Genomic DNA, 24,739 nt, shown 5'->3' with positions numbered 1-24,739 from the left:
TCACCCTGGAAGTCCCGTTTTTTATACTCGAGAAGAGGCAATGATAACAACTGCACTTCACCCTGGGCTTCCCCTTTGCAAGAGAATTTCTCAGCTGGCCTGCAACCCTGGGTTTCTAGAGTGACACAGATGGGTGTTAGCAGAATAATGAACTGGCTCATGATTTAATGCTATAGGTGGGGCACTATCTTTACCATGTATGTCTCATCTCTCCTCATACTGATACTGGATTAACCTATCACCAAAAAGACCAGTGTTCCCTCTAAGCTGGTCATTTGGGCAGCCTCCCAGGAGAGATTCAAATGCCACCGAGCTGATTAGCAAAGCATCTACAGCCAGCAGCATGTGCTTTTACTGGTGGTGCACATCCACACATATCTCAGAGCACCTAACAAAATTTATTCTGCACCTGGATGGAAAAAGTTAGAGGGAACATTACCCCTGACTCGCAATTTGCATTCCCTTTGTCTTGCATCAAACACAAATTTCCTTTTTCCTAATGAGAACAAACCACGATTCTCAGAGTTTACAGTCAAAGTGGCCTAGAAAATACCATTTACTGGATACAAAAGTTATGTATGAGTGCAGAAGAGCTCCAGACTCCAGAGAAACCTAATTATTTACATGAAAAGTTTCTGTCATTTAATAAATGAATTCCTGTGCTGCAAAAGTAACAAGCAAAAAGAGGGCAATTAGCGATGTGGATATGTTTTGACATGCATCCCGGGCCAATAATTGCACAGTGATTTTGTGGATGAAACCAAAGGAAAGCCATATCAGTTATTTCTGAATTCATTTCACTAGACCATGAAAAAAAAACCCAGTGAAGAGGTTGTTAAAGGTTTTAATTACACCCATTACGGAACATTCTATATTCACACAGCTAGCCGACTCTTTTTGGAAAGCTGCCTGGCCTAATGTCACAGGCAAGCAGAATGACATTAACAGAACTGGGGAGAAAATAATCATTTACCATTACGATGATATGACAACCAGCCTCACTAAAGTCAAGGGCAGCTTTTCTATCAGATTGTTAAGACTCAAGACCAGTCCCCCATTCACTCAGTCCCTGACCTACCACTGGACATCAGGGACGCAGGGGAAGGGGCAATTACCCTGGGACCCAGCAATTCAAAAGGCTCCGGGGCTCCCAGCCAGTGCCACCACTACTGTGGCAGCAGGCCTGCTGACAGGGGAGGTGGTGGAAGTTGGGACAAAGGAGGAAGCTGCCTCAGGGACCACTGATTTGAAGGGGCCTTGGACTGTGGCCACTGCTGTGCCAGAGGCAGCACCCAGAGCCCCGAACCCTTTAAATCGCTGCCAGAGAACTGCTCTGGCACTCCATGTGGTTCGTATGTGGCAGGGCACCACATGGCGTGTGCTAGACGGCGCCAGCAAGGGATGGGAGTGCTGCAGTCCCGAAGGGACTGAGACACAGCTGCCCTAGTCCCTGCCCTGTCCAGCCTCGACCCCATCCCTTCTGGGAGCATGGACCTGTCCCCCCACCTTTCCTTGGGGCCCAGTGTGGCTGTTGGCTCCCCTATGCGGCAGCAGCTGGAGTCCCAGGTGCTTTAAATTCCTGCTGAGGTGCCAGGCGGCCAGCTCCAGGCAACGGCACGGTCCCGGGGGTACTATCCCAGCTACACATTGAAAGAATTATCAGTTCCCTCCCCCAAAGGAGCGCCCTAATAAATGAGCATATCCCAAAGTAATGGGCAAATCAGCTCATGTGACGAATGCAGGCCCAGGGCCATAGGGGGCCCAGTCCTGAACTGGGTTGCAGCTGCTCTGAGAGCTTTTCTGCAGGCAGCCAGGCAGGTGAGAGGGGTAGCTGGGAGTGGGCACTGCCTCCCTGCCCCAGCTGGGGCTGCCCATGCAGCTCGACGTCCCCTCCTGCGCCTTAGCGGGGTGGCTGCAGCCAGGAGTCCAGGGAACTCTAAGACTCTTCCCTGACTGTCAGGGAGCGAAGGCAAAGTGCACAGCTTGTGCTCCAACCCCTTGTTCCTGGCTGCCCGGGGGAGGGACACAGGAACCGTGAAGCTGTGTACTTCACCTGGCTCCCTGGAAGTTCAGCAGCACCAGTGACCAAGAATGTGTGGCAGCAGCCCCTTACCCCAGTTTTCACTCCCCTACCCCCCAAACCCCTGCCCTGAGCCCCCAAGCCCCTTGTCATTATACCTGTACCCCTCATATCTCCATTGCCCTGAGCCTCCACCCCTGCCTGTATTCCTTAACCCCCTCTGCCCTGAATCCCCCAGCCCCTTGCCATTATACCCTCATATCTCCATTGCCCTGAGCCCCCACCCCTGCCCGTATTCCTTAACCCCGCTGCCTTGAGCCCCCCCAGCCCCTTGCCATTATACCTGTACCACTCATATGTCCATTGCCCTGAGCCCCCACCCCTGCCCATATTCCTTAACCCCCTTGACCTGAATCCCCCCACACCTTCAGACCCTGCCCTTGTTACTGAATCCTCCACACCCACCTCCACTCTTAACTTTCACCCCCAGCCTCATCCTGAAGCCTCCCCACCCCTCTGCCCACACTTGCATGTATTACAGTTACTCTTATATACCCTCCACCCCACAAGCATCCCCGCTCCCATGCGGGTGCAGCACAACAGTGCCTGTCAGACTGGGGTGATGTGTCCTCCTTCCCATCTGGACACCATACCCAAGGCCACTGCCCAGCAGCACCTTCCCACCCTGAGCCCATCATCCCCACCCCATCCCCATCCTCATCCCCATCCCAGGCCCTAGGGAGGCCTACAAAATCTCCTAGCCTAGTCCCTCCCAGGCACTGGGGCTGGTGTGCAAGGGGAATGAGAGCAGTGTCTTCTGTGTTTGTTTTTCAGTCGGGGACCACATCAGCGAGGTGTGCTTTTGTTTTTATCTTTTGCTTCTCACTTCTGTGGCCCCCACTGATTTTTCTGTGGGTCAGTGGCCCAGGCCCTGGCTGTGACCCAAAAAGGTTCTCCAGTCCTGCTGTGAGAAACTTAAATTACTTTCACCTGTGAGTGCAGGGTGACCTGTTTGAAATACAAGAACACTGGAATGCTGTCAAGTGGGATGCTCAAAAGCACTTACGAATGCCTTTGGAGTTCAAATCTACTTGATTCTCCATTTCGGGACTTGCGGTCAGTGTTCCCTCTAATTATTTTTCATCTAAGGGCAGAATAAATTTTGTCATCTGCACCAAGATATATGCAAATGTGCACCACCAAAGGAACACACACTGCAGGCAGCTGCGAATCAGCTGGGCAGCACCTGAATCTCTTCTGGGTGCTCAGCTGACAGGGAACACTGCTTGCAGTGCTAAATCACTCAGCAGCTTTAGAAAAGCCTACCTGCATTTCATCGTTGTGAAAAAGAGAGAGAGGGTTTCGGGGCAAGGTACTGGACTAGGAACTATAAGATTTCATTTGATTCCAAGCTCAAAGGGTTAATGGGCACAAAACAGACATCAAAACACTCCAGATCCACAAACCAGTTAGCCAACATTTTAATGGCGTGAGCCATTCTGTTAATGACTTAAGGGTATGCGTGTTACTGAAAAAAAAATTTCGCACCGCTATTCAAAGGGAAACAGCCGAGCTGTCTTTTATATTCAAATTCAGCACATTAACATGTGGTTTGAACCGGGATGGGAATTTTCTGAGTCACTAAAGGGGCTTGTCTGCATACTTGGCTTAATCTAATTCTTGACCTTTCCCCCCTCACCCCTCCACTCTCTGATTTGCTCACCTTGATCATTTTTTTCTGATTTGTCCTCCTTGATGTGGATGCATTAGAGCAGTTCAGTGGACGGCAACAAAAATGATTAGGGGGCTGGAGCACATGACCTACAAAGAGAGGCTGAGGGACTTGGGCTTATTGAGTTTGCACAAAAGAAGAGTGAGGGGTGACTGGTTTTTGCTTTAAGAGCACAGTAAATATTCAACTAAGCCTGTCTCTGAGGCATAATTGCTGAATGTCATCTCACTGAAAGTTGCATTTAATTTTTCATGGTGACTTGTTTTTCTTCTGAAATATTATGCTAGTGTGTTATAGCACAATAATTTTCACTGCATAGAATTCCCACCAGAAATCTCAGAAAGCTACTGGCTTTAGCGACAGTATGGTCTGAAAGATTAACTGTACACACCAAGTACAATATATTGCCCTGCAGAAAGATGGGCAAGAACAAAACTAATTTTGTGCAAGATTCGTTTTAAAAAATACAAGCTAATGTTTTACTGCAGTCACTTTACAGATGTACAGCTGTCAGTGGTGTCACACAGGGTCACACAATGCCTCAGACTGGACCCAGCAGCTAGAAACTTAAGAAAGCAACAGAATGTGCTCTGCTTCGCACCCTGGCTCCATTTACGTGAGACACATCTGTCTACAGAAGTTACTGTCGCAAGAGATGTTCCGACACATAAAAGTGGATCGATCTTTTGATCCACTTGGTCAACCAAAGGGCCCCCCAGCAGTGTCTACGCAGCTTTTTTGTTGACAGTCTTTGTCAACAAAATGCATCTTGTGTGTAGCTGTCCTGTGAGATTTGTGAGCAAAACCCTCTAGCATGGAGGCAGCCCCAGTCTTTAAAACGGACACTATTTTATGTCACGAAGCATCCATGAACAATTTGGGTTTGTGCATCATTTACATTGACAGGTAACTGTGTGGCAACAGGTCAGAGGATGGCGTTGAGCTAACACATATCTATTTTTAAGATATGAGTGGTCTAATCTATGTTTCTAATGTATGGCAGATGACTGGCCAGAGAGCTCATGCCAGAGCTCTGTCAGGGCAGCCCTGCTCAAAGATGGTTATAGAAGCTGGCTGAGCAAACCCAGGCCTGATGGCTGGCAGCTGTGAACCCTGGAGCAGAGGGGGTAGATAGGGCAGCTGGGTGTGCAGGAAAGGGAAGAGACAGAGAGAGGAAGGGGAGGAGTCAGGGCAGGGAAGGCTCTGCACCCCTATTGCTGGGGTTTCTGTGATTGACTGAAAATAGGAAGTGGTGGGACTTGCACATATAGTAAAAGCTCAAGTGCCTGGAACTGAAGTGGTTTCTGCTGCTTTTGTGGACAGAAAAAGGGCCTGTGGCCCAGGAGTGAGAGACACCCTCCCTCATCTCCCCCATCCATTACAAATGACATGTGTTTATTTTTCTTTACCGGGGATTTTGGTTTAATCATTTGCGTTTTTCTCAATAATAAAAATGGAAGCCCGAAAGTGACTAGTTTGCAAAAGTGAAAGTGGCTAGTCTAGCCACCCATCACCCGCGTGATTAGAGATGATCTAATTCCTAAGGTCTGCCCTACCCTTCGCTCATTGCTGCCTCTCCTGGACATACCCATTCCTTTATCACCTCCCACATGCCCCCTATGCACAGGGCACAGTGAACAGATGGTCAATAATCAGGGCAGCAGAACAGCCATCCATGAAACCAAGAATCCAGGCCGCACATTCCTGCAGAACAAAGACATTTTACCGTGTTTGCAATGGAGTTTTAAATTCCCACAAGTAATAAACAAACAAATTAATAAACCAGTTCAAGACTTTAGCATGTTGTGCTCACAGCCACAATATTTGACTACAGTAACGCGGTGCTAATGGAAGCTTTGCTACCTTGGTGGGGCTGTTTAGTACATTCTTGTTCAATGAATTAATGGGAGCTCAGGGCTGAATTCAGTTTCCATTGAAACCGGTGGGAGTCCTTTGCTGTTATTCTCCGCGAGTGCTGGATTAGGCTTTGCATGAATTCTGTTAACTAAAAATAGACTAGGAAAGAACATCCTTCATTTGAGCACACTAATTTCTTTCTCAACAAGGAAATAATGCACTCAAAAAGCCTGAGCTCTCCTAGGCTGTGGCATTTTCATCACGCTTCCCCATCCAGACTATATTCAAACAAGGAAGAAGTAGAGATCAAAAGCAGATTTTTGTTCTATAAACAATTAGGTGACTTTATAAATCTATTTCCATGATGTTCAAAGGTTAACTTTATTGGTCTAAAAAATGAGCTTCAGATCAAGAATCAGGAATCAGAAACTACTTACTGAAATTTCACAGCTAAACAGACCAAGAAGTGATCAACATGGGCAACACCCTCTCTAGTGTAAATACAAGCACCATATCCATTTATTCTTTAGCAGGAGAATCTGTTAAGAAAGATTCAACAATCTCAAGGCACCTCTCATGTTACTAAATCCTTTTTAAATGGCTAGGAGTTATTATCCGAAGGCAATAGGTGTTCTAAAAAGCAGCTTAATAGCTCATTCAAACACTTGCTTTATGGGGCAGACGGGGATTGGCCCCTTAGAGAGATGTGGGTGGGGGGGGGCAAGAACATGATGACATGACTCCAAATGTCACACCCCTTTCCCATTCCAGCCAGCGCTCACAGAATCATAGAATCACAGGGCTGGAAGGGATCTCAAGAGGTCATCTAGTCCAGCCCCCTGCTTCAAGCAGGATCAACCTCAAATAAATCATCCCAGCCAGGACCTTGTCAAGCCAGGACTTAAAAACCTAGAGGGGTGAAGATTCCACCGCCTCTCTAGGTAACACATTCCAGTGCTTCACCACCCTCCTGGTGAAGTAGTTTTTCCTAATATCCAATCTAAACCGCTCCCTTTATAATGTCAGACCATTACTCCTTGTTCTGCCATCTGTCACCACAGTCTCTCTTCCACCCTCTTTAGAGCCCCCCAGGAAGCTGAAGGCTGCTATTAAATCACCCATCACTCTTCTCTTCCGCAAACTAAACAAGCCCAAATCCCTCAGCCTCTCCTCATAGGTCATGTGCTTCAGCCCCCAAATCACTTTCATTGCCCTCCACACCATCCAGACCATTTCTCACCACCCGAACCATGTTTCTCCCCATCCCTGCCAGCACTTGGAACCACCTGGAGCACACCAAGTGGTGATCCAGTGACAGTTTAAAGTACCATCATCTGGAAGTCCTGGACCCTTTTGAATCACTGGGCCCAGGGCAACTGCCACTTTCCCACCATTCCTGTATTGGCCAGGCTGTGTGCAGTCTCCCAAGTTAATTATGATAAATTATACTGTACTACAGAACACTACAGCATTCGGAGGTCTCATTAACTGCCATTAGCAAATAAACAGCCATTATCACGCTTCTGAGTTTTAGCTGTGCTACAGATTTAAAAATAAAAATCAGATTTGAATTCTTTCCGAGCAACAAGGCTGATCACCAACCACTAATGTGTGCTAAAGCAGTGGGCACCACCCGGTAGACCCTGGAACCTCTGACCAGTGATCCTGACTGGTTTGGTGAGGAGGTTATTGAGTGTCGACACCTCAGCTGCTACTCCCACCCCACTGCCATGATGCTCCTGCCCGCTGCTCTGGAAATGTCCCCTGAGAGCCTCCTGCTTGCTGTGCAGGATGGGCGAGGCAGAAAAGGGGGGAACTGATGTCAGGGTGTCTCCCTCTCCCACTGCCCCATACCTCATCTCCACAGAATGAGCAGGGCAGGGCCTCGGACAAGGGATGGGGTGGGGCAGAGCTTCAGAGAAGGGGATGGAGGCAGGGCAAGGGTATTTGGGCTTGTGGTAGTTTCTGGATGGACTGAAATGCAAAAGGCAAGCTTCCATTTAAAAAAAATTAGGGACCACTATACTAAAGAGGTCTTCCCTCCTCTTTTTCCAGTGCTAAGGAGAGCTCAACGCCAACAATCATTTCTATTTTAACTCTTCAGAATTTTTGTTCTGCTCTATTCCTGAACCCATTAAGCAAAAAGCTATCATAGTTGTTTAAATTATTAAAGTTATGTCCCAAATTCTTCCATGGTGTCCAGCATGACAGCATCTAAACAACAAACATGTGAGGTTAGATTTGTCAATGCCAGTTGGGACACTGGCATGCAGATGTAGCTGTCATAGCTTTTAAAACAAGATAAATGGTGACTGCGGATTATTCACAGCCATGGTCAGATATTAGAGAAAAGGTACATCAGTGCTCATCCAGCTTCAGTTTTCTTCCCACTAATGGGAGTTGGGAGCTGATTTTTAAAAACAATTTGTACATCTTAAGTTTCTTTTCAGCGTCAGAGGATGTCTGGGTAACAGTATATGTCTGGACACAAAACCTGGGTAAACATTTTTTGCTGATATTATTGAACCTAAGGGATATTTTCCAAAAACACCTAAGAGACTTAGGAGCACATTACCTATGAAAAGTCAATGGTATTTGTGCACCTTCATTGCCTAAGTGACTTCAAATATCTCCTCTACCCACACTGACAGATATTGCACTTACAGAACAATTATATGGGTTTGCAGTTACTTTTGAGTCTCCTTAAGCAAAGACTTCAGCATGGGGCACTGTGGGTCTGAAACCGATCCCAATGTCATTTGCATACAAGTGTAAACACAGCAAACAATACTCCATTGATCATGTCAGAACTAGTTGTCACACAGTGGCTACGTCTACACTAGCCAAAAACTTCGAAATTGCCATGCAAATGGCCATTTCGAAGTTTACTAATGAAGCGCTGAAATACATATTCAGCACCTCATTAGCATGCGGGCAGCCACAGCACTTTGAAATTGATGCGGTTTGCCGCCGCACGGCTCGTCCAGACGGGGCTCCTTTTCGAAAGGACCCCGGCTACTTCCAAGTCCCCTTATTCCTATGAACAGATGGGAATAAGGGGACTTCGAAGTACTCGGGATCCTTTCGAAAAAGAGCCCCGTCTGGATGAGCCGTGTCAATTTCGAAGTGCCGCAGCCACCCGCATGCTAATGAGGTGCTGAATATGTATTTCAGCGCTTCATTAGTAAACTTCGAAATGGCCATTTGCATGGCCATTTCAAAGTTTTGGGCTAGGGTAGACACAGCCAGTATGAGCTGAATCACAATTCATATCCCAAGAGTTGAACACCTATTGAGGATGTGAGCTGGGGACACATCAGTCCTTGGAATGATTTTTGCAAACCAGGACAGGGTGGATGTGTACAGCCAGCGAGTAAGAAGAAGTGTTCCCTGTAAGATGAGTGCTTGGGCAGCCACCCAGGAGAGATTCAGGTGTTGCCCAGCTGATTAGCAGAGCACCCACAGACGGCAGCGTGCACCACTAGTAGAAACACACATCTGCACATGCCTTGGTGCACAGAAAAATATTATTCCACCCATGGATGGAAAAAAAAATAGGGACAAGGAGACAGAATGTGTTAAGGCGTACCTAACAATACTGGCACATCACAGCCCAGGGACTAAGGCCAAGGAACCTGACCAACTTCCTGTGCCAGCAGTGTGTACCCTTCCATGGAAGCCACAATATTTCAGCACCAGTGGAAGGATGCAATAGCCATTGAGTGCTGAATGGGAAGGCAGGGTCTCCTTACAACCCTCTTTTCTACTGCTGCCTCCATCCAGAAAAGAACAGGACCAGGGTTGCATGCTTACTAGTTAATTGGGTAAGAGGGGAGGAGGATTTCCAGTATACCACACTTGGACAATGAAGCATAGCAACAAACATCACGTTATCTGGCACCCTAATAACCTGCAAGCTTGGTTAACCGGCATGTGCTGGGGCCAGCAGTCAGAGTGGTGTGAGCAGCCTGCAGCCTGGCCGGAGCTGGCAGTCAGGGAGTTGGCAGCCTGGCCAGCAGCTGGAAACCCAGCCAGGGTGAGCAGCCCAAGTGGGCAAGTGGATATGGATCTGATGGCCGGGAACGGCGGCAGCGGGACTGGCAGCCTCAGCCCAAGTAACCAGCACACATGATTAACCAGCATGGTAGATAACAAAGCCTGTACTACATGACCATAAAACAAACAAACAAACAAAATAAATAACTTGTGATATCATAGACCTTCGAGAGCCACACTTAGAATGAAAATTAACTTACTTGGAAACAAGAGAGAAAGCCTCCAAGCAGATGGCTGGGCAAGGGACAAGCTTGATTAAGATGTGGCCCAGCGCAGCAGGGAAATGGGCCCGGGTCACCTTCTCGAATACAGAGCTGAACGTGTTGATGTCAGCCATCTTGCAGTTCTGGTCCCCTCCTCCTGTATCTAAGATGTTGCCCCCATGTAGGACAAGAATAAGGACGTGAGTTTTACAGTTCCTGTGCTGAGCGCCTTCCTGAAGAAAAGAAACAGTCATTTGAAGTGGCTTTGGTTAGAACAGGCTTTGCAAAAGCAATGTGGGTGCACTGGGTCTCAACTTCCACAGACAATTTGAGACATTTTTTTCAACTTCAGACTGCTTTTTTTTTTTTTTGTGTCAAAGTAAAACATACAAAAGATCAATTTCATACCACTATTTCCAAGTTAGATACAGCACACTGCACAGGAGCCTTAGGCTTACGTGGAGGAGTCAGATCCAAAGAAGATTATGAATGGATTTATGCACAACAAATGCTATTGGCAGTACATCCAGGTGGGAAGATGTCCAAAATCTTGAGGAAGCCTAAATGTCTAGACATCAGGAGCTAAACTAATTCAGTTTTGTTGGATTTGTCAGAATGGCTTAAACTGAAATCGCTAAGTTTTCTAGAGAAAAACAACAATTCTGTGTCAGCAACTCTACATCATCAGGAGTTTGAGTGACGTGTTTCTTAATCTTCTCAGGTCAGAGAATTCTTGTTCAAAGTCAGAAGGTTTCATGACTTTTCCATTTATTGGGAAGGAATAAAACAGATATCAATGAAACAGTGATAGACCTATACGTTGATGTGTCTGTTTTAAGAAGTTGACAGAGAACGCTTTAACTTAGAATATAAGAATGGCTGTACTGGGTCAGACCAAAGGTCCATTAGCCTATTATCCTGTCTTCTGACAGTGGCCTGCCCCAGAGGGAATGAACAAAACAGATAATCATGAAGTGATCCATTCTCAGTTGCTCATTCTCAGCTTCTGGCAAACAGAGGCTAAGGACACCATCCCTGTCTATCTTGGCTAATAGCTACAGATGGACTTGTCCTCCATGAACTTATCTAGTGTTTTGTTTTTTTTCTTAGCCCTGTTATAGTCTTGGCCTTCACAATGCCCTATGGCACAGAGTTCCACAAGTTAACTCTGCATGGTGTTTGTTTTAAACTTGCTGCCTATGCATTTAATTTGGTGGCCCCTAGTTCTTGTGTTATGACAAGGAGTAACTAATACTTATTTACTTTCCCCACAACAGTCATGATTTTATAGTCCTTTATCACATCCCCGCCACTTAGTCATCTCTTTTCCAAGGTGAAAAGTCCCATACCCTTAATTATTTTTGTTGTCTTTTTCAATTCCAACATATCTTTTTTGACATCAGGCAACCACATCTGCACACAGTATTCAAGATGTGGGTGTACCACAGATTTATAACTTTGTTCATTTTTTGATTGCCGCTGCAAATTGAGTGGATGTTTTCAGAGAAGTATTCACATTGACCCTGAGATCACTTTCTTGAGTGGCAACAGCTAATGTAGATGCCATCATTTTATATGGATAGTTGGAATGTTTTCCAACGTGCATAAGTTTGCATTTATCAACATTGAATTTAATCTGACATTTTGTTGTCCTGTCACCCAGTTTTCCAAGATCCTCTTGTAGCTCTTCACAGTCTGCTTGGGACTTAATTATCTTATGCAGTCTTGTATTATCTGCAAATTTTTCCACCTCATTGTTCCCCCCTTTTTCCAGATCATTTATGAATACATTGAAGAGGACTGGTCCCAGTTCAAACCCTTGGGGCAACACCACTATTTACCTCTCTCAATTCTGCAACCTGACTATCTATTCGCAATCTTTGTTTCCTATTATTTAGCCAATTACCAATCCCTGGGAGGAGCTCCCTTATATTCTTCTAATGACTGCTTTCTTTACCTAAGAGCCTTTGATAAGCGACCTTAACAAAGGCTTTCTGAAAACCTAAATTCATTGGATTCAATTTATCCACAGGATTGCTGATTCCCTCAAAGAAGTCTAGCAGACTGGTGAGGCATAATTTTCCTTTACAAAAACCATAACGACTCTTCCCAGCAAATTAGGTTAGTCTACGTGTCTGAAAATTTTATTTTTTACTATACTTTGAACCAGTTTGCCCAGTACTGAAGTCAGCCTTCCCAGCCATTAATTGCAGAGATCACCTCTTGAGACCTTCTTAACAATTGGTGTCACATTAGCTATCCTCCAGTCATTTGGTACATGAGCTGATGTAAATGATACGTTATAAACTACAGTTAGCAGTTCTGCAATTTCACGTTTGAGTTCCTACAGAACTCTGGTGAATACCACCTGTTCCTGGTGATTTATTACTGTTTAGTTTATCAATTACCCTTGCAGGATAATGGTGTGCAGGCAGTAGGGGAACAAGAGTTTCCTTGCTTTAGATTGTAATATGATGTTCAATGCCTCGCGAGCCCTCAATTGCCTTTCATGATTGTCCTGTAAGGTCATGCATCCCCACTTGAAGAACACTGAGCAATGCAGATGCAGTTTGGGATCTTCTTGTCTGCAGTTCCACTTTAAATTTTGACTTTGGTACATATGACTCCTGAAGCCTTATCGTGAAACTAGGTCAACCAATTTAAATAAAGAACAGAGACAATAACAAATGACCATTTTTACAAAAAACTGGGGAGAACCATTGTGGCTACCAGAATTGCATGAATTAATGAGAACCTGAACACAGCTTTTAAAGGAAAATGTCAGGAATACTGCAATATCAAATATACTATTAGTTTGACAAAGGTAGCAAGTTTCACTGACAAGATTTCATGTTCTATGTGGCTGCTTCTTACTATGCTGATCATAATAATGTTATAGTAATGTTGCACTCCTCTATCTGTAGGTACCCATCTGACGTCTCTTGTGCTATACTTTGTCTAAGTTTTGTGGGAAAGGAACTGCTTTTTCTTAAGTTTTATGATTATACACAGTGCTTAGCACAACTGAGCCCTGACCCATGATTGGCGCCTTTGTATATGATCATAAGAATGGCCAGATTGAGTCAGACTAGTGGTCCATCTAGTCCAGTGTCCCGTCTTCCAATTGCCAGATGCTTCCAAGGAATGAATAGTATACAGCAATTATCCAGTTCCAGCTTCTGGAAGTCAGAGACTTAGACACCCAGAACATGGGCATGTGTCCTTGAGCATCTTAGCTTATTTATGGTCATTTCTTTGTGAATTTCTTTTTTTTTTAACCCTAGTTATAATTTTGGCCATCACAACATCCCCTATGCACTTCTGCAGTACAATTTTGTAAAAAGTAAGGAGAGCCAGAGACCAACACCTGTGAGGAGAGGCTGAGGGATTTGGGCTTATGTGGTTTGCAGGAGAGAAGAGTGAGGGGCGATTTGATGGGAGCCTTCGACTTCTTGAAAGGGGGCTCTAAAGAGGATAGAGAGACTGTTCTCAGTAGTGACAGATGGCAGAACAAGGAGCAATGATCTGAAGTTACAGAGGAGGAAGTGTAGGTTGGATATTAGCAAAAACTATTTCACCAGTAGAGTGGTGAAGCACTGGAATGCATTACCTAGAGAGGAGGTGGAATCTCCACCTTGAGAAGTTTTTAAGTCCTGGCTTGACAAAGTCCTGGCTGGGATGATTTAGTTGGGGTTGATCCTACTTTGGACAGGGGGCTGGACTAGATGACCTCCTAAGGTCCCTTCCAACCCTATGATTCTATGATTCTATAATTCTAGGCTATAGCATCTTTGCTGAAAAGCCAAGAAATTGCTGCCATATTTGTTGTAAGAATCTGCAGATCTGCAAAGTGAACATTAATAACGTTCAACCCTTTTTCTAATTCTCAGTCCCCCTTCCTATGTTCTTTATGCAATTTATTAATATAGAAACTCAATTTTGCTCAAAGGACAGGATTACCTCCTTCCACAGCCAACACTAAATTATTGCTCTTTGATCAGCTGCCATTGCAGACATCTGTTTGGGGGATTAGATGGCTCAAGGAGTAAGGAATGAGATGCAGCACCTAGGTTACCAGTTAAAATTCAAGCCAGGTCACTAGAGACAGAAAGTCATAGTCGTCAGATGGAATACGGGAAGAGAGTTAATGGATTCAGTCCCTTTTCCTGTTATCATAAAAGCAACTTGCGAGTCTATTTGAACTGGCATCCCTCTTGGCAGTTTCAGCAGACTCAGAATAAACTGTATTCTTACCTACAGGTGGGTTGCACAGGGGGACAACAAAGACACACTGAAATCAGTGCAAAGACTGATTTCAATACCTTTTGGATCAGGCTGGGTCAGAGAGGGAATGTTTGCAATGCAGATGCCTGTACTAGAACTACTGTGTGGACAGATAGAAAACTCTGGATAGCAAAAAGCAGCTAGAGAGCTGTGTGTTTGCTCAGCTTGTGTTCCTTCTAGAAACCAAATTTATGTTCTATTACTGCTACTCAGGCGGCTTTACTGAATCTGCATTCCATATAGATTTTCACATTATGGTGTTAAATAGACTTGGTAATCTCTCATTGGAAAATGTGTCTATTATATACCATTTCTGAAAGGCCACTGATGACGTCCAGTGACTGTACATGCACCTATTAGACGTGAAAGGATGAGCTGAGCCATCAAATACACTTATAACTCCATGCCAGTGTTCTCAGAGCTCAGACAATTTGGAGCTTCAGGGATAGTTTGGACTTTGAAAGAGGAAGCTGTAGTCTAGATGGTCTCATGGCCATAGAGAGATGAACTGATGGAAATACCAGAATCCTAGAGTTACAAGGGGCTAGATTCTGATACCCTTGTTCGTGGTAGGTGGTAACTGACTTTGCAAGCAGACCCAATATCATTAAGGCTACTGGTAGAACAAAGAGCTATCAAGTATTAGTAGAGGTGGCAGAGTTGGATCCATGTACTGCTCAACACACTGATGCTCTAATATTCTACTCCCAAAATGCATGTTGATTTAAAGACAGTATTTTATCACCTTGACTCAGGATGCATCTTTACTACCTGGAAGATTGACCTGGTCAGGATCGATATTCTAGGGTTCAATTTTGTGTGCCTAGTGGGGATGTGCAAAATTGAACTGTCACCCCTGTACACCTCAACCTCGCCAAGAGTAAGGGAAGTTAATGGGAGAGTTTCTCCCATAGACCTCCCCCCACGAGGGCCGCCAGGTGAGTCGATTCTAGATAAGTCGATTCCAGCTACACAATTGCCATAGCTGGGATTGCATATCTGCAATTGACTTTGAGGTCTAGTGTAGATCTGGCCAAAGTTCCAGCTGGCCTAAGCACCTGCCTTCATGAGAGTCTCCTCCATTTGACCAAGTCATAAATGCAAGAGCAGAAGTATGCACTCTGGACCACCCTTACCATCTGTAGGACATTTCCCATGAGGGTCCCTCATCTTTGACATCCACTCCCTTTTGTTCCCAGATAACCTGGACCCACTGATGTTCCTGGCATGTTGCATAGCAGACAGACTTTTGAGGAAGACGGGTGTCAATCTTTGTGGGAAAGACTGTTTGGTATAAGCAGTTGTGAGGATGGGTACACGTGGATGCGTTTGGGGGTTCTGATGGATTTCATGTTTGTGCCAAAAACTCCTAAAGGCTGTGGAGAAGCACTTATTCGTAAATTGATATAGGGTAATAAACAAATGAAATAGATGCAACACCTGTGCAATACAGTTCTCAAGAACATTTTTATAAAGCCTGAAGGTCCCTGGGTTAGTTAGATTTTTGTAATCAACACTTATTTCCATATCTAGCCTTCAGGTTCAGAAAATCAACAAAGCTATAGCTGCAGAAAGCATCTCACCTCATTGTCCTCATGTATTTCAATGCTACCTTGTGCAGGGAATCTTTGTTTTCTCAAAGAGGCTCTATATAATTCACCTGCAAAGGGGAGAAAAAAAAAAAAGACAAACTTAGCACTTCAACATTTGGCTGATTGTCTAAGGAGAGCTGTACGGATGAGTCACTCAGAGCTAGTCTACACTTACATGGTAATTCAGATTAAAGTACAATAGCTATTCCTGAGCAGCTCCATGGGTAGACAAGCCGATTAGTGTGGGTTTAAATTAGGAATATTTCTGTTGGGAATCTTGTTCAGCCAGAAACAAAGACTTAGGCTGCATCTACGCTACGAGCTAAAATCGAATTTATTAAAATTGATTTATTAATGCTGGGTTTTTATCAGTTCGATTTTGAGCATCCTCACCTTCTCACATGCTCCCCACAAAATGGACTTATTGCTGCCACACATAAGTAGCTTAAATCGACTGCTGCAGCAGTGTATTGTGGGAACGTATCCCACAGTTCCCTGAGCCCTGTAGCACTCTGGATATTTTCACTGGTGCAGCATGGGGAAAAATATGCCCTGGAAGTGGCTGTGGGTATCAGATGACATCTTCCCACATTTCATTTCCCTCATTCCCCTGCCATGTTAATCGAATGACCCTTTTTCCAGGAGGGGGCTGGTTTGCCTGTATAAGAGATGCGCTTTGTATAATTGAGGGGTGGGGAAAGGTAGTAAAGTGCTTAGGAAAAGTTAGAAAAAAAGATTTTGGGTTTCCCAACTGACAAGTTTCCAAAACAGGATGCTAAAGCACTGGAACTTTTCAGGCTTGAGTCTGGATTTAGTACCCACGGGCATTACAGTGAATGTCCACCCGATCAACTTTTGATGGCACTTCCTGTGCCTATGGGTAAGGGGGAAAACAGGGGTTAATAATTGAGAGGGAGCCTGAGAAATGGCTGCCACATTGGTCTGAGTACAGCTTTAATGATGATCCATTGAAGGGCAAGTTTGACCCCAGCTCCTGCCTCTCAGCACTTGAGGCTTCACTGCCCCCAAAACCCAACTATAGCAGCTGCTGGAGACTTTTCCCAGGCAGCTGCCAGCACCCAAAAATTGTGGCTGGTGAGGGAGACTTCCCCTAGATGGCTAAAAGACCCCCAACTACAGCCAGACCTGAATTTGTGACCGCCCAGGGAGACCCACCACGTGTCCCTGTTACCAGTGTGCCCAGGCTTGGATCTCCGTTTGGACCTGACAAAGACAACCCTCAGAACAAGAATTTTCATCGCTGCAAGTTCCAGAACTGTGGTAATTGTAGAGCTACTGCATTGCCTTCAATGGCCTTTGGAAAAAGACCATGACTACAGCCAGCCCCTGAAAATTGTGAGCACCTAGAAAGACTTTCCCCGGGTGGCTAACAGCTCCCTGACTACAACCAGCCCCCTGGGCTTTTGGTATAGCCCATACACGCTCTAAGGCTGGACCCACCACCTGCATCTGGATTTAGACCTCCTGGCAAAGACCCTTAGAACAAGAATTTGTTTAAGCTGACACAAGCTCTACACTGAAACTGCAATTGATCAGAAAATCAGTTATGACTCGGGGTGGCTAAAAGACCCCCCACTGTAACCAGCCCCGAAAATCACGACCATCCAGGGAGACTCCCCTGGCCAGCTACAGGACCCTCACTGTGCAGACGCTGCCTGACACCTTGTGCAGCACTTCCCTTTGTTGGTTCGGGGTCAAGCCATGTGATATGGCTGGGCATGGAAAAGTTACGTACTGTATGGTGCCTCTGGTGGGAGGGAAAGGAGGGGATGTGGGGGTGGGGCAGGACAACATGTAAACAGCTGAAAAGAAGTGTCTCTTCCTATCACACAACCACAACCCTCACCCACAGCCTAACTGTCACATGGTGCGGGGGTGCAGCGGCTGACGCCAGGCGGTGCAGAATAAAAAGGCAGCTAGCAGAGGCAGATGCAGAACCACAGACCCCACAGCCATGCTACTAGCAAAGAAACAGAGAGAAGATTTTTCAGCCTCTAATACCCTACAGCCATGGGCTTCCAAGTGCTGAACTGAAACGGTCTTCTTGTTTCCTAATTCCTCTGCACCTGAGAGCGCTGGAGATGGAACAGGCCAGAGCAGAGAACTGTGGGGCACTGAGGGGCCCATATGGGACATCTCTGGAGGCTAATGAACTCATTTTAAAGATATGGCACTTCCTCACTACCCTTCATTTGGAATTTTATATTCAAACTGAACGCTACACCTGTCAGGTTACTATGATATTAAGTATCTTGCTGTTTCACATCCAACAGCATCTTTTTCTTATAGAAACGCTGAGCTCTTGCAGATGGCATGACCCAATACTTGTGAAAGTCAGAGAAAAAGGATAGTCATTTGGTTAAGGCGCTGGACTGGGATACAAGAGAACTGGGATGGTCCATAGTTTCATAGCCGGTAAGGCCAGAATGGACCATTTTGATCACATAGGCTGATCTCCTTTGTAACACAGACTACAGGACATCCCCACAATAATTCCTAAATAAGTACTTTTAGGACAGCCACCAATCTTGATTTTAAAATGTTCAGTGATATGGAATTCTCCATGATCCTTAGTAAGTTGTTCTACTGGTTCATTCTCTCACTATTAAAAATGTACATTTACTTTCCATCTGAAATTGTCTAGCTTTCATGTCCAGCCATTGGATTGGGTTATATTTTAATTTGCCAAAAAAGCCTGTTAAATTTCATGTTTGACTTTGGGTAAGTCATGTAATCTTTCCGTGCCGCTGTTTACCATTCCTGCCCTTCCTGTCCCTTGTCATTGCAGACTGCAAGCCTCATGCGGCGGGGGCGGTGGACAGGACAGGACAGGACGGGACGGGACGGGCTCTCATTGTATGTTTCTACAGCACCAAGTCCAAGGGGGCCCTGAATTCCCCTGAAGACCTACACACTACTGTGTTGTAAACAATAATGATGGAATGGTTTCAGAGGAGGACCATAGTGCCATTAACTTCAACAAGCACAGATTACTGAGAGCAACCATGCCATGTTTTATAGAAGAAAGTTTATCTCATGTCATATTTAGCCTACGTGGTAAAGACAATTATTAATACTAAAAGCACTTGTGACGCTTGGTAGGTTTGGATACAGCATCCCTGGAATAGTTGTACCCCTAACTTGCATTAATATGCAGCTCTAAACAGATGTGATGACAAACTGGGGGCCAAAGGGCGCAACTGGTCTGGGGCCAGGCACTTCAAAAGTCTGGGGCTTCTGGCTGCTGTTGCAGGCTCTTTCAATCACCACTGGAGTGCTGAGTGATGCACTCTTGGCAACTCTGCCCCCAGCCCCACCCCATCCACATCTCACCTATTCTGTGAGTGCAGAGCCACTCCCACCTGGCTCCGGGGCTTGGCAGGTCTGTGCCCACCCCACAATGGCTCTAACACTCACTAGGTAACAAACAACTGAATTCCGTTGTATTCTAGTTGCAGTGTTAAATACTAAAAGTCCAATTACAAAGGGAAACCCAACAATAATGTACTTTTTAATGTGGATGCACAACATATAAAGATATCTAAGTACATGATCAGAGCTTAGAGGTTTAACAATAGATATTTAGCTAAATATTTATTCTCCACTTTATAAAAAAAAGTGAAATTTCCGTTTTCTGGTTTGTTTCTCTCTCTCTCTCTCTCACACACACACACACACACACACACACACACACACACACACACACACACACACACACACACACACACACACACACACACACACACCCGTCATGCTTCAGGGCATAAGCCGATTGCTAACGTGCTCTGGTCAGGAAGACGCTTCCAGGGTGGCAAATTATTCCATAAATGCCCATTACTGGATTTCTCATATTGCCTTCTCTAATGCTTACTGCTTTTAAAGAGAGAGAACGCTAGATGGATGACTGGTGTGATCTTCCACAGCAAATCGACTGTTCATAAAATATTCCATAATTGACAGACTAGCAAGTAGGCTGCATTCTGCAATATATCCTCCATACATGCCCTAATGATCACATCTGCTGCAGGTGCCCTGAAATTATTATTGAAATGTTGTTGATATTTTGCGGTAAAGTTGCACAATTTCTGCTCATCTCCTGTTCTCAGAACTTGAGGGATGAAACTTTAAAACTACCAAGGTCAAAACAGATTCCCAGATGATGTACTATGGGCAATATTAGATAGGTCTCCTGTAATGAATGATTCTGTCATCTCTCTGTTGCAGCCAGGTAGATGATATTGGTATGGGTAAGTCTACATTTAATCTTCATGTTCTCCCCATGCTTGCTGTAACAGAGGAAAGCCTTGCAGATCATGTGCAAATAAATTTCTTGCTTAACATCATAAAACCCTTCAGGTTAGGGAACTGATCTTAGAAGCTACATTTACAGACCCTGTGCTATAATCAAATGACTTGATCATACAAAAGTCTATGGAAAGGCAATTTTCCACATATTATTGACTCCATTTAGGATTAAATCTGCTCAAGTTTCCATTTTTAAAGGCGCTCAAAATGCATGATCCAAAAGGAAAGGAACATCTATTTTGGTAGGCAGGGAGACAGGACACAAATTGGCAAACACCCTAGAGTTTCATATCTTTGATTGGTGAATCTGTATCCTCTGTCCCCATGGTTAAGGACAGGGACAGATTTTCGGGTCGGAACAATTCTGCGGGACAAAAAAAACCCAATGTAAGTTGTAAAACCTGGCTGAGGGAGACAAAAATTCACACAAACTGCTCAGAGCACCGAGAAGTTCCTTTCCATATAACAGCCACAATGGAAGGAGGAAAAGGAAAGAAAAGGAGGAAAAGGAAAGAAAAGACAGATGAATATGTACCGAGAACCTCAATGAGTATTACATTTGCCTTTACCTTCCGAAAGACCCACGGCTGGTTCTACCACAAATAGGGAACAATATAGAATCATAGAACACTAGAACTGGAAGAGACCTCAAGAGGTCATCGAGTCCAGTTCCCTGCCCTCTCCACAGGACCAAGCACCCTCTAGACCATCCCTGATTGGTACCTATATAACCTGCTCCTAAATATCTCCAGTGATGGAGATTCCCAGCCTCCCTAGGCAATTTATTCCAGTGTTTAACCACCCTGACAGTGAGGAAGTTTTTCCATAATGTCCAACCCAAACCTCCCTTTGCTGCAGTTGAAGCCCATTGCTTGTCTTATACTAAGGATGTCAAAACATTTGTGACAGTGATGATAGATGGACAGGAATGGGCATCTACTGGTAAAACTAGGGACACAGAGCCATCGTGCAAAAAAGAGATCATCTCACATTAAGAATTCCTTTCCCATAAGCAAGCCAAGTAAGAATAAATGGAGTATCACATTGTACATTTTCCTGCAGTATTCTTAGAACCATTCAAAAAGTAGATCTGCCAGGGCTCTCTCTGGTCAACACCCACTGCACACAAGGTTCAGTGCCATTTGTCTAGCTGTGTACATTGGTTACCTAGGAAACAGTCATAGGATGAGATTTGATCCGTTCTGTTGTCAGTTTGAGGGTCACTTTTACACATTGGGCCAACCACTTGTTGACAACTGTGTTTTATGGTCTTCATGAGACATCTGGATTACAAGTGATCTGCCAAGCTTTATGCAGAAAAAAAATCTCCTGTTCCAATCCTGCCCACCACCCACGGTGGTCTCTCAGATCCATGTGGTGCTTTCCCTTATCCCCCCCCCACGTGAGCATGGGGTAAAACTGCAGAGATCAACAGGCTAGAAACTCCACCTATTTAGGTGCAGCTGCAGAGGTAGCCAAATCAGCAGCCTTCAGACACTCAGAGAAGGTCTCGTAATTCTGACTAGACGTTCTGTCCTGTGATGCTTAGCAAACCGATCCAAGGAAAAGAAGGAAGAGAAACAGCACCCATTTGTTGAAGTAATTTGGAATATAAATAATTAAATTATCTTAACTAACAATTGTCACTACTTGGTGAATTCTACTGGCTGTTTGACCCAACATTAATATACTGGAATGTACTCCATGGGTTTATATTTGAAGACAGGCTGTTCTCGTGAAAGCACAGAGGAATTATCGTACTCTAAAAGTCCATTGTGTGTCAATATTTGCTACTATATTCTTAGTGTTTCCAACAAAGGGAGTTCAGAAATTATTAAAACAGCATATTAACTTCACCTCACGCAAAATTTTGTAGAAAGCCATTTAAAAGTCGTTAGAGGACAGAAACGAAGATCTGAGGTTATACCATGAAGAGTTTAAAGAGTTGGTAAGGTGGCCCATTTTTCATCAGCTTAAAGAGTGAAGCTGAATACAGCTCAAGTTGAACAAATGGAACTTTATTACAACATGTGCACGTCCACGTGGGCAGAGTTGCTTCCAGTTCAATCCTGTTTTCCTTGGGTCAACAACAGTCGCTTGAGGGAACGTGAGGCCACTCACTGCACCGGTCCTGATACACTTTCCCTATTCTACAAATATTTTAATATAACCATTACAAACAAGTAACTGATGCCCAGCCCCACCCATCCAGGCCTACCAATGGGGAGGGGAGCCAAGGAGGACAGTTACACTGGGGCTTGCCGAAGCTCCAACAGCCAGAGACCTAGGCCCCTTGAATTGCTGCTGGAGCGCTGCTCTGAATGGCTCTGAGGGCTTTGGGGGTGTGTGGGTGCGTCAGTGCTGAGGTCTGGCTGTCCTCAGCCCTGCCCCTTCTGGGGGCACAGAGTTGCCTCCCATGACCTTTCTCCAGGGCCTGCGGTGGCTGTTGGCCCTGCTGACCCCATCCCATGTCCCTTCAGGCAGAGTCTGCTAGCACCATGGAGTTGGTGTCTCACCTTTACCACAGACCAGGCCTGCTGATGGGGGACAGGGAAAGAAGGCAGTAGCCCTGGGGCCCAGTGACTTAAAAGGGCCCAGGGCTCCTGGTCACTATTGCAGGAGCCATGACAGCCAGAGCCCCAGGGCCTTTTATCACCACTGGAGCATCACATGGCTCTCAGGTCTGGCTAGGTGGTGGGGGCCAGCATAGCATGTTCCAGGTGGCACTGAGGTCTGGCTGCCCCCGGCCCCACTGCGCAAGTCCCTGTCCCTTCTGGGAGAGAGTGGAGCTGCCCCCATCCCCCTTGCCTAGGGGCCTGGCAAGTCTTTCGGCATTGCTGCGACAGCCTTGGGTGGTTACAGAGTCTGTGATACACTTCAGTCTCTTCAATAGGCAGCCGCGTCAGGAGTGAACCTATTTCCGTCTTGGTCTAGAAAACAATCTGATACAGCCCCTTTTTCGGCCTGATCAGACTTTTCCAGCAACAGATTTTCACTCGACTTGAAGACAAATAATCCAAACAGTGAAAAATGAATTTAACCTTTAAGGCCTGAAAACTTCACAAGCAGAGTTTGCTATATGACCAGTGATTCTCCCAGCTATGGAACCAACCAGGCAGTGGACTTCAGGTGAAAAATCCATTTCCTTTGGGATATGCCTGGGGTGCAGCACGTAAGCGTCAGAGAACTCCAGTCCAAGGACAGCACCATCTGCTTTATCTCCTAACCCTCTTCATTTCCGCCTACAGTCCCATGACCCTTGCTTCCATTATCCAAACTCTCATGAGTCTCGAGCACTGGAGGCTTGCTTCATATCTTGCTACCCCCTAAAGCCTACAACGTGCTAAAAGGGAACTTTTCTTAGAGAGTATCAGAGGCCCCAGCTCAGCCACAACGAGTGATGGGTGGGAATTATGATTTCAATGCAGGGTTCTGCTGCTCCTCCTCTCTCAGACTAAAGATACCTTACTAGAAGCAGTAAGGAGAGTTAAGTTCTGTTGAAAAATCAGACACTGTAAATTATAGCAGATGTCATTAAAATGAGCCCTGTTACAATACAATCAGAACACCATAAAGCTAAAAGACCCTCTGACTGCAGCATAATGCCTTTCATTTCAGGTTCTTAAGGGACTTTATAAACTAACTAAGCATCACAACAAGAAAGGCAGAGAGGATTTTTGCTGTTGGTGGTGTGGATATCAAATATCCTTGGGGGGAGAAAAACACCACAGCTTATCAGCAGGTGCTAAATATGTCACCTTCTTTTTCTCCTACAGAAAGCCTTAAATCCTGGGAGAGTAGAATGTATCATCTGTAGCCTCTAACACCTTCTCCTCTGTCTCAGAGGGAAAGCACACAATGGAAGGTAATGATAGCAAATGTGTATTTTATAACCTCAGACATCGCACAGTGTTGCAGACTCACTTATTCTGCAGGGATTTGTTGCTTTGAAAGGTGAGCGGAGCTTCCTCCCTTTAAAACAGGTAGAAGTTAAGGATACAATAGAGTTTGGGAGTCAGAAAGAAACCTCAAGTACATCCACAGGCTTTTGGTATTACTGAGAAAGTAACAAAGCCAATCGCTTTGTAAGGGAGTGAGAGGAGGCTCAGGCAGGGCAGAGGCTAAACAGAGCTTGTGCGCCCAGTTAGCCCCACCCCTTTCACCTGCAGCCAGTGTCAGGCCTGGAGGTAGGTTAAAAGGAGAGAAGCCAGCCCAGTTCAGGGCTGACCAGCCAAGAGGCGGGAGCTGGCTCTGACACTCACAGGGCCTGACCCAGAGCAGCTGCTGGGTCAGCCACCAGAGGATGCAGCCTCCAAACCCTCCCCCAACCAAAAAGAGGGAGAATCCCAGAGAACCTTCCCCCTAAGGAGAAGGTGCCCCAAACTAACACTACAGCCTCTAGGGTGCAGGCTGAAGGCCTACACCTCAGGCCCCTAGGCACTGCAGGGGCCTAGCCACTAGGCCACCCTGCCACTAGTGGGAAGCACTTACACATTTGTTTAATGTAGGTTCTCATTTTCTGCTGCCAGGGGTTTCTGGTGGTTGTTCTAATGTTTTTGGAGTGTTCTAAGAGGAAAATCACTTTAGGATGTGACAGAGAATGGCTGCATCCCATAACGCACAAGGCTTGCGATGCTTGTGTGTGCATGGAAAAGCGAGATAAGATATA

At 45.4% G+C, this 24,739-nt stretch overlaps 1 protein-coding gene across 1 annotated transcript in view; it reads right to left on the bottom strand.

Moving 5' to 3' along the window:
• Nucleotides 1–24,739, bottom strand: part of PITPNM3 (PITPNM family member 3) — a 385,265-nt gene that overhangs the window by 106,873 nt on the left and 253,653 nt on the right. Inside the window, exons 5-6 of the mRNA XM_075014126.1 lie at nt 15,736–15,812; nt 9,866–10,101 (exon numbers count right to left, since the gene is read on the bottom strand). Coding sequence (XP_074870227.1) covers nt 9,866–10,101; nt 15,736–15,812 — 313 coding nt within the window. The remainder of the gene's footprint in view (nt 1–9,865; nt 10,102–15,735; nt 15,813–24,739) is intronic.

The sequence above is a fragment of the Carettochelys insculpta genome, chromosome 19 (genome assembly GCF_033958435.1).
Source record: "Carettochelys insculpta isolate YL-2023 chromosome 19, ASM3395843v1, whole genome shotgun sequence".
NCBI classification, from domain to species: domain Eukaryota; kingdom Metazoa; phylum Chordata; order Testudines; family Carettochelyidae; genus Carettochelys; species Carettochelys insculpta.
This window is presented reverse-complemented; position numbering and strand designations above follow the sequence as displayed.